General features: G+C 37.0%; 1 protein-coding gene across 1 annotated transcript; it reads left to right on the forward strand.

The window, feature by feature from the left end:
• The first annotated feature begins 1,974 nt into the window (after nt 1–1,974).
• LOC109169001 lies at nt 1,975–3,872 on the forward strand. The gene is made up of 3 exons (XM_019317879.1): nt 1,975–2,094; nt 2,540–3,274; nt 3,364–3,872. Exon 2 carries the CDS (start codon nt 2,542–2,544, stop codon nt 3,205–3,207), a length of 666 nt encoding a protein of 221 aa, XP_019173424.1. The 5' UTR covers nt 1,975–2,094; nt 2,540–2,541; the 3' UTR covers nt 3,208–3,274; nt 3,364–3,872.
• The last annotated feature ends 7,141 nt before the right edge of the window (nt 3,873–11,013 follow it).

Raw genomic sequence — 11,013 nt, forward strand, 5'->3', positions numbered from 1 at the left:
ATAACGTCAGTGAAGAATCAGAGGACTAGACAGAGATTTTGTACCTGCATTGAATTATACACACGCTGTACAAGGAATTTTGTGAATATATATACAAAGTTTACTCTTTTTTGTGTTTACAGAACCCATTTCCTCTCATCAGTAATCGAAGCCGCCGTCGGAGAATCAAATCCAGATCGACCACTGTTGTCCAGATTTGGGCATGTCTGTGTCTATAAATTTGCACCTTCTGACCGAAATTGCAAAACATGCCTCATGACCTCTAGACTACTCTGCTGAAAGATCCAATCCACTTGATCGATGTTTAAGAACTGATTGGCAAGAATAGTCCGAACGCGCAAAACTCATCTTTGAAGTAGCAGAAAGAAAGCAAATCATTGGCGGGAGAGACACCACATTTTTGATTCCTTCGACGGCGTCACCGATTCATCAGGCCTAGATCTAGATCATCTACCGCCTCGTCGGATTCTTGCAAAGGCATCGAGATTGTCAACCAGGTTCATGGTTCTTCCACACGCTTCTAGAAGAAGGATTAGAACAACGCTGCAAAAGTTTAATTAAAAATCATATTAGGTAATTAAAAGTTTATCTCAAGATGATTAATTAAAAGTTGTTCACGAAAGTGGATTTGAGCAGAATAGTCCAGCAGATGCAATTTCGGCCAGGAGGTGAAGGGAGGAGAAGAAAGTGACATGAAATGACCATTTTTTTCCAAATGTATAAACACTTGAGTAAATACATAAAATGGTTCCTCGACTATAGCTAAATTCACAAATTGGTCCTCGACTTTCAATTACAACCAATTAAGTCCTTAACTTTGCAATTTTGACACGATTTGGTCCTCCATCTATTTGATCATTTATTGACCGTGATCGACGATCTCCAGAAGAACCTTCAGCTCTCGTCGGTGCACGTGAAGGCCTCCAGGATGACATTGCACCGGTTCGGAAACACGTCGTCTTCTTTGGTCTGGTACGAACTCAACTACATTGAATCCAAATGGAGGATGAAGAAAGACGACCAGATTTGGTAGATTGCCTTCGGCAGTGGATTCAAATGTAACAGTGCGGTCTGGAAATGCAACCGGAACCTTAAAACCCCGACGATTGACCATGAAATTACATATATATCCTCAAAAATCACAGTCAACAAACGGTCAAATAGACAGAGGACCAAATTCTGTTAAAATTGCAAAGTTAAGGACTTAATTGGTTGAAATTGAAAGTCGATGACCAATTTATGAATTTAGCTATAGTCAAAGGACCATTTTGGGTATTTACTCTAAACAATTTAAAAACCGTTACATTTTTCCGGTAAAATTTGACCGGCGATTCGACCGGCAGGATCAAATCTGCTAACAATTGCATAGTTAAAGGACTAAACTGAGAATTTTGAAAGTCCAATACTCAAATTACCAACACTCCAATAGTCACAGGACCAAAAGTGCAATTTATTCATATCTTTTATTAAGATTTTTTTCACATGATAACATCTTAATTTGTTACAACTCCCTATATTTACACAATTTTTTTTCCTAAAATTTCGGAGTCAACTTTGAGTAAGATTTTGCAAAACCTTCCAGTGGAGGGTGAGGAGGTCTTTGCTAGCGGCCTCCATGAGAACGAGTTCGACCTGGTGGTATTTGTCAGGGCCTTAGGAACGAATTTCACCAATCTTCTCCTTCAACTTGGCGTTGGCGTAGAATTCATCGACGTCCATGTTGTGCACCGTCTTGTAGTCGTGATACCAATATTTCAAAAATCGCGCCTAGGCACCGCCTGACTGTCGTGAAGAAGGACGGAATCGACCTCCTCTGTGGCCGGTTAGGCAGTCTAGGCGCCGCCTAGCTGGCCGAACCGTCCAAAACCCGATTTTTTAATTTGTTTTTTAGGATTATTCGCCAAACAACGTCGTTTTGGCGAATAACCCAAAAATAAAAAATAAAAAAAAATCACAATTTCGGACGGTGAAGCATTGCAGCCACATTTGTCGACAGTCGAAACCCTTCCTCTGCACACCGCACATCCTCACGGCCTCACCCTCCGCCGCGACGCCGCCCGGTCCCTCCGCCACCCAACGTTCAATTTCAGTCAGGTACATAGTTTTCTCACTTTTCTGTTTTCAATTTCAGTTTTTCACTTTTCAATTTCAATTTCAGTTTTCATTTTTCTGTTTTTGAATTTTGAATTTATGTTTTTGATTTTATATTTTTATGTTTTTGTCTTTTTGATTCGTTAATCTTAATTTGTATTTCTATTTAGGGTTTTTATTCTATTTTTTATTTTATGTTTTTGATATATGTGAATTTCTATTAGGCAGTGTTGAAATGTGAATTAGGTATTAGCTTATTAGAGTATTAGGTATGTATGGGAATTTGGGAATACACTGAAATGTGAATTTGTGAATACAGTATACACTGATATGTGATATGTCTTATGTCTATGCATTAATAATATATTAATATTACTAATTAGGTATTAACTATTAATTAAATAATTATTAAGTATTAACTATTAACTTATTAAGTATTAATAATCAGGTATGACAAGTGATGATAATAATATTTCTCAACCACCAATTCAAACTCAAAGTCAGAGTGTTGGATCTTCTCAACCATCTACAACGTCAACTACAATAAAAAGAAAGTCCAATGATATAGGTTGGGACTATGGGGTAATTAATGATCCTACTAAGTCAATGGACAAGATTAAATGTTTATTGTGTAAGAAAGTAATGTCAGGTGGAGTTTATCGAATCAAAGAGCATATTGCTGGTATATCAGAGAATGTTAGCAAATGCCACATAGTTTCAAAGGAAGATCAATTAAAATGTAGAGATGCTCTCATGATGGCAAAGAACAAAAAGAAGAACAAGAGAGCTGAAGAAGTTAATATAAGAGCGGAGGTAAACATTGATTCACATGAGAGTTTGAGTAATACACCTACAAATACTATTGATGTTGATGAGTTGCAAGACTTGCAACAGTTTGGACATTTGAAGCCACCTCGTCCAATTGGCCCTATGGATAAGTTTGCAAACCAAATAAATCCTGAAAGTTCTCTGAGTTCAGGAAAGGGCAAGGCGCTACAGCGGATAATTGAGGCATTTGACAAGGAGAGAGTTAACCGTGTGAAGAGTACATATGCAGATGGGCTTATGAATCAACTATTCCATTTCATGTTATTGAGAAAGATAGCTTCAAGTTGATGATTGAAGCTGTTGGTTAATTCGGTCCGGGAGCGCATGCACCAAATAGAAGGAGTACATTTGAAGGGTTAGTTAAGTCTTTACTTAGTTATTTTTTATTTTTGTTTGCACACTTGATGGAATGATAGTTGATGCATTTGTTTTGCATATTTGTAGATACATACAAAAAAAAAAAAGTTGGAATCTAATCGCCTAAACAATCTAGTCTTTGTGCAATTCAGTGCAAACTTGATGAACAAAAGGAAAAAAGAGCAAAATGTTGAAACATTACTTGGTAGTGATGCAAGCTTGGCACAAGATTGGATTGTTGAGGATGAAGTTGAGGTTGATGTTGAAGATGAAGTGGCTAATAATGAGGAGGGTGATGAAGCATTAAGACCATGACGAAGTTCTAGATTGAGGGAGCTTGAAGAAGAGAACTTTGAATCCGAAAGTGAAGAAGAAGAAGTGGTTGTTGAATTTGAAGATGGAGAAGTGAGAGAACAAAACCTTGAAAATTGAATACCTGAATTTGATATCTTGTTGAACTTAATTGTCATGTACTTTGTTTGAAATTTGATGACTTGAAGTTTTTTTGTATTGAACTAGTGATATGATGATATCTTTATTTGAAACTTTTGGAGTTTGTATGGACTATTAACTATGAAGTATGGAACTATGGAGTATGGAGTATGGAGTTATGGACTATGGATTAATGGATTATGATTTATGAGTTGTGATTTTGACATTTTGTGGTTTTAATATTTTATTATTTTAATAAGGTTTAATGTTTTAGTGTTTTACAATTTTATCAGTTTTATCACTTTTATGTATTCAATTTCTTAAGAAAATGTTAAACGTGTTTAATGGTATAAAATATTTACTTGTAATTCACTAATTCTTTGAATTGTATACTTGTATATAACTAATTAAGTATCTAGTATATACTATATAATTTACAATTAAACTAATGTATTATAATTTTTTAAATAATTTTTAGACTTTTAGCCATTTTAGGTAATTACGTATTAGAATTTTACAATTTTTAGTTTTGATTTTGTTTAAATATTAAAATAAATAAATAAATAAATAACGTGTTTTGCAACATTGTGTGGCACACATACTTCATCAATCCATTCCTGCATCTTGAAGACATTGCAGGATCTTCTCCGTTTGCTCAGTCAGTGGAATGCTTTAGCGACCTTCCATGTCAAGCATAAGACCATTTTTTACCTTCATGCTCAACTCTTGAAGAGTTCGATGGGTCATTAACTAGGCTGTTGGGATGGGAACTGGTTGAAGACGATGTAGTAGCCATTAATGGTATTTCTGGAAAACTTGAGAGTTGGAACATTTTGAGAGAGTTTGAGAGAAAGGGGGTGACTTTTTACAATTTGCTAAAAAGTGAAAGGAGTAGCCTGGTTTTGGGTTTAAATACCCTTCAAATCGGGTCGAATTTAAGAATGGGTATTTTGAAAATTTTTGAAGGTTTAAAGACAAATGGACAAAATACTTTTTCGATAGTCAAAGGTATTTTGGCTGGGTACAATGGTTATAAGTACGAAATGAGTGGGCTGATAAGGAAAGAGAAATGTAAAAAGTAATTTGTGCACTAAATAGGAGAGAGAAGCACATTAAATGTGAGTTTCATATTGTGTCAATTGGTACAAAACGTGTACAAGTGCGTAAAGTGGTTTTCCTGCTAATTTCGAAAAGTAATAATGATAAGAATAAATATTACAATAACGGCTCGGAGCAATTGTAGGCTGACACGTTCCCCCTGTCGCCTTGAATTCCACATCATTTGTTAAGCAGTTACAGCTAACTTTTCGTATCTCTGACCATCCGCTCATCATTCTGAATCTCAACCATTCGAAATTCCTAAATGTCCATTCAGTCTACTTGACTATTCGACCTATTTTACCATTCGGCATATCTTGTTGTCTCAACCCATTCGAACTATCTTAACCATTCGACCTTGACTTGTTTGTCCATTTGGCCTACTTGATATCTCAAGCCCACTTCTCAACCTTTTGAACTTTCTTCCAACCCTTCGGTTGCTCAAGTCCAATTAAAAGGCCATGAAGCTCAAGCATGGGCCTTGGGAGAAGCGTCCTTGTTCTTGATCGAGAAAGATCAATAGTATTGCAGTCACAAGACTGATAAGCCCGAGTATGGGCCCTAGAGGAGAAACATCCTCGAATTGATAAAAAAGGATCAATAACGTTGCGCTCTCTAGACCGGGAAACCCGAGCATGGACCCTTGAGGAGGAGCGTCTTCATGTCATCAAGTCGATGAAGATCAGTAATGCCGTGGCTAGAAGACTAAGAAGCCCGAGCATGGGCCTTAAAGGAAAAATGTCATCATCTTGTAAAAATGACGTCGTGGTCACAAGACCGAGAAGCCCGAAATAAAGCAGAAGGGGATAAATACCCTCTGTTGAGATCATTAGATCGTGATTCGACCTGACCTCAGCTCGGCATAAATTGATCCCTAGACTGCTAAAAACCTAGTTGCCGATTGAATGACCAACGATAAGCTGTGCTAGGTGGCTAGTTAGGCCCGAGCAAGGCCTTGGAGTGGGAAGTTGTAATAAATCGATTGATAGATCGCTAGACCGGTAAGCTCTAGGATAAAGGGAACGACCAGGCTAAGCAAAAACCTAGACCTAATCTCATGATTCGGAGGAGTCGATCTGAGATTCATAAGAAACGAAAGCAGAAATTCAAACTGAAGATGAATAATGTAAAGAAGAAATTTTAAATTAAAAAGCTCAAAAGATAGCAAGTTTAATGCTTGGCATAATCAGGGCCAAGCTATCGGAATCTACGTTCACAAAATGGAAATAGCCCGACACAATCAGGGATGGGCTCCAAAACATCAAAACTTTACTCCTCAACGGGGGGAATTTGCTCTTTGTCCAGTTCGGACGACGAAGCGGCCGGTTCAGAAGAGGTCGGATATGTGTAGGGAGCGGCCCTGGATCAGTGACTTTATCAAGCAGGATGCCCAAGACAGCTGCGAGGTCTTCGTTCTCGTGCGACTCGGCCAATGATGCTCGGACTTCTGTTTGCATGGCCCGTTGACCGCTGGAAAACGCCCATTTCCCTTAGGTCCAGACAAGATCCCCGCCGACCTTGGTCTTCAAGAATGACCAAAAGAATGGCTCGACAATAACCCGGTCACTGCACAGGTGAGTGGCTAGCCGGCCTAAGTCAACAACCGTGTCGTAGAGTAAAGAATCAGAAACTCGGTAATCTGAGATGGCAATCTCAGCTTTCTACTTAGCTTCCTTCGCCTCTAGCTAGGCTGCCGCCAGCTTCCGCTCGAGATCCTGAATCTTCATGTCCCGGTGAGCTAGGATATTCTTCAATGGATCAACCTCTTTCTCATAGATGCGCTCTGCCGCTTTAGCCCGACAAAAGAGGTCAGTTATCGTGTGAGCCATCTGCAAAACAAGTGCTAAGGAAAATAAACAAGAGAACGTTCACAATTGAATAAAATGGAGCGAAAGCGAACCTGCATGATGTCCCAAGCATTGCGTTTACCGACCTAGTTAGTCGACCAGTCGAGGGTACTCTCGTAGCGAGGGACTAGACTGCAAATCTTGTCCTGTAGGGTGGTCGAGTGATCTTCTCCGCCCATCAAAGCGTTGATCACCAAAGTCTAATCAGGGGAGGCCGCTCGCTTTTGCCTCTTCTGGGAGGCAATCTCCTCGACCTTAGGTTCGGGGGCCTTATCCATTCCCCTCTTTGAATTTTCCCGGGTGAGTAAGGCGTCTGACCCTGAGCTGGTCGGAACTGCAGTAGTTAGGGGAAGGGCGGTCAGAACTAACGCCTCACTAGGGACTCCCTCGAACGTCCCAGTCTTCTTGGCTCCTAATGTGACCTTGGGGTGAGCGGCTCAAGGAGTGGATGACCCGGTCGTGAAGCCCTTATCCAAGCCCATATCTGCAAAATAAAAACCGAATGGTCAAAATCATATTTCCAGAATGTAATTTATGATTATTGAGTGTAATTTTGCAACCTTCTACACTCGGATCGGGTTGGGGAGGTGGCACCGCAATTGTAATCGTTTTTTGCTCGAGTGTATATTTGATCTCCATACCATACCTCGGATCTTAGAGACCAACCGCGATTGGAAAAATGTGATAATTGTAGAACTCTGAGGAGATCTTCACCGCTACCGAGGTTACTGCTCGAGTCTTAGTCGGGAAAGTATGTTTGCAGAACTGCAAGGCCCAAACCTGGGGGACCAGTAAACACTAGATATACTTCCCCAAGTGGGTTATGTTGTAGTGATGGCCTCGAGACTGTGTAATGAGGGAAACCCCCACCCCCCCCCCTATCCCCCGCCCCGTGTTTAGATGGAAATGCCCGAACAAAGAAAGAGGAAATGAAAGTGGTCGATGGTCTAAAGAAGGTTGTGCCGAGCATAAATTTGAGGAAAACAAGCCAGAATGCAATGCGCATTCGGGCTAATCTGACCGGGGAGGACCCCATAATAAGAAAAAAATGAAAGAGAAAGGGTGAACGTTGAAAGGGTGTTTGCAAGTAAAACTACTTGGGAAGCTCTCAAGTTAGCAACGAGTAGTAAGCGCAAATGGGACATCCTAGAGCGCCCTATTTATAGAGGGTGGACGATGGGGAAGACTTTTCAAATTTCAACATTCAAAACGGATCACGAGGCAGTTGTTAGACGGCCGACATGTGCCCAGCGAACCGTGCGAACGTTAATCCATGTTTGGCACTGTGCATTTTCACCACACTTGATCCCCGCCCACAAGGAAAGGCTGCATGGGTTTCTTACTCAGATTATCTTAACCCGAACCCTTCCTCCGTAGACTATCGTCAGGCCTCGGGCTGGGGGACTACTTGATAAGGATTATATTACCCCAGATGTTTCATTATTCTAACACGAAATGTACATTATTCTAACACATAACATACATTATTCTAGCACATAATTTACATTATTATAACACATAATGTACATTATTCTAAACCATAATGTACATTATTTTTACTCATAATATTCATGATGATGTTTTCCGTGATCGACACAATAATTTGCCTGCAAAGTGGAATCCAGCCACTTTGTGGAATTGTTTCTGCAAAGTGGGCGGAATCCACTTTGCGGAATTGTTTTCGCAAAGTGGACGGACTCCACCTTGGGGAGTTGATCCGCAAGGTTGACAGATGAATTATCCTGAGATTATAATTGTAGCATGGAGTAATGTTAATGGTATAAATATTATTGAACTACATAAATAGTTTGATGATATTGGTTCATGCCTAGAAGATGGAGTTCGAAATGAAAGACTTGGAAAATCAAGTATTATCTCGACCTATATATTGGGTATTTCTTTGGAAAATTTTATACACAAGTTAACCTACTTTAAAAAATATTTTTGACGTGTTTCATATGGATAAGTATTATATTTTTGGACTCAAAGAGGATAATAATGATACTTTGGGACTTGAAGTTCATTACTTATTTGCCTTAGAGCACTGTTTTATAACCAGAAGTTCCATAATTGCATTAGGCTTGATGTTGTATTTGTGATGAACATGCCAACAATATTTAGGCCCTGTTTGGTAAATGGCAGTTAGTTATTAGCTGATTGGGTTAATTAGAGGGTATAACTAGTTGATAACATTAGCTAATTGTAGAAAGGTGTTTGGTGAATTGACTGTTAGCTGATAGTTGTTTGGTATAATTTCTTTTATCAAAAAGCTAATTGAAAAAGTTGCTTGGAGTAGCTTTTTAAATTTAGCATTTTGGAGTTACAAAAAGCTAATTAACCAAACACTTATATTGATTTTTTAACCAAATCAAACAATTAATAGTGGTCAAATAAGCCAAAATTGGCTGATAGGCTAACTATTTACCAAACAGGGCCTTAGTGTTTTTCCTATAATGAAACATTAGGAAAATGTTTAACATATCATCTGGTATCTTTAATGTGCGGAAGTGGTGGCATACTTTATGTAAGAAACATAGATATTGTTTTTGGTAGGCTACTTGAATACTAGTTATTTGCCCGATCCCTGTAATGCTATGTTGCAAATTGGTTATGCCATGGATTACCCCCAGTGTCCTATATGAGAATATTAAAGCTTATGTTGTATAAATAAGAAATGAGTATATTAAGGGGTATTTGACAAAATATATAGTGTCAAGATTCAATCCACATGATCTCTAGAATAGTCATAATATTATTTTATAGAATAATTGCTCTAGTGACTGTCTAGCATAATTGTTCACTAAGTCCTTGCCTATATTCATATTTGAGAAATATGTTCATAAAATTGAGATGCACAGGCTTGAAAGGTTGTCTTCAATGAGAGCGACAATATCTAGGCACACTTGAATAGACAAACCCTGAAAATCCTAAAAATTATGTCACGAAGGCTTATGGTTGTACTCTTTTTCCCTTACCTAAGTTTTTTCCACAGAGTTTTTTTAGACTAAGGTTTTTAATGAGACAACTAATGCAACACATGATTTAATATATTTCGTGTACTCTTTTCATCAACTAAAATTTCCCCCCTTGATTAATAATAAGGTTTTTTTTTTATACAAGGTATGAGTATGGAAGGATAATGGCCATGTGCAAGGGCGGATTTAGCGTGGGGACAGCTGCTCCCACTCACCCCACCCCCACCCCCACCCCCACCCCATATATAGCCTTTGTATGTATATATATATATATATATATATATATATATATATATATATATATATATATATATATATATATAGTACATGATTTACATATAAATATTTGAAAACTGATAAAAATAAACAATAGTTAAGTTGGACGAGTTAGCAAAGGCATGTGTGGACTTAGGAGATGTTTGTGGTTTGAATCCTACCTCTCTCAACATAGGGTTTTCTTTTATTGCTTCGTTAATCCCTTTCATAAATGTTTCATTATGGCTTTTCGCTTTTATATATATATATAGTTTTTTTTTACGCGCTTTGCGCGAATGGGATAATGTCCAATGATTATTTTTAAATAAGTATTTCAAAGTATATCAACGCAATATTATATCGGAGATGTTCATGCATATGTAAATAAATATTGAATTTGTTTATTTAAATCGGTAATTCAAAATATATAAATGCAAGATAATATTTATTGAATTTTCTAATTCGATATTTGGTAGTGGTAGTTTTCCCCTACATGTTTCCTGCATTGTGAGATGTGTGTCGTAGGTTATCATGTGAAAGTATTGAACAAAATATTAATATTAATATTTATTATATTTGTATAAAATACTTGGTAAATAAATATATATATAATGTATTTTGTATTATAACTTTGATATTTAATTACAAGATAATGTAAAAAGAAGACAATGGACAATGCAGTGAATATAATAAATTGATAAATTTGAAGGTAATGAATCTTTGAATTGTAGAAAATAAAGATAATATAATTAATGAAATTATATCTATTTTTAAATTTTTTATAATGAATATTTTTTTTTTAAATAAAGGCATTATAGACATCTAATTCTAAATTAATTAAATGCATATGTATTATTTTTTGTTGTAGCTACTACTTTATTTAGTTTAATAAGAGTAATAAAGTGGCGTATATACTTTTCATCAACAAATAATGCAATCATTGATTTTTATTTAAAAAAAAATGCATACAAAAAATATTAATGCAAAAGTATAATTGAAATATTAAGTTTTTTCCTGATTTAAATAATCAAAAGAATATTAAATTTTTTTCTGATCAAATGATTTTTAAAGTTCTTGATTTATAATCTTTGATGCTTAACTTTGAATGTTATGTATTTAGTCAGACTAAT

This window comes from Ipomoea nil, unplaced genomic scaffold (assembly GCF_001879475.1).
Source record: "Ipomoea nil cultivar Tokyo-kokei standard unplaced genomic scaffold, Asagao_1.1 scaffold3238, whole genome shotgun sequence".
NCBI classification, from domain to species: Eukaryota; Viridiplantae; Streptophyta; class Magnoliopsida; order Solanales; family Convolvulaceae; genus Ipomoea; species Ipomoea nil.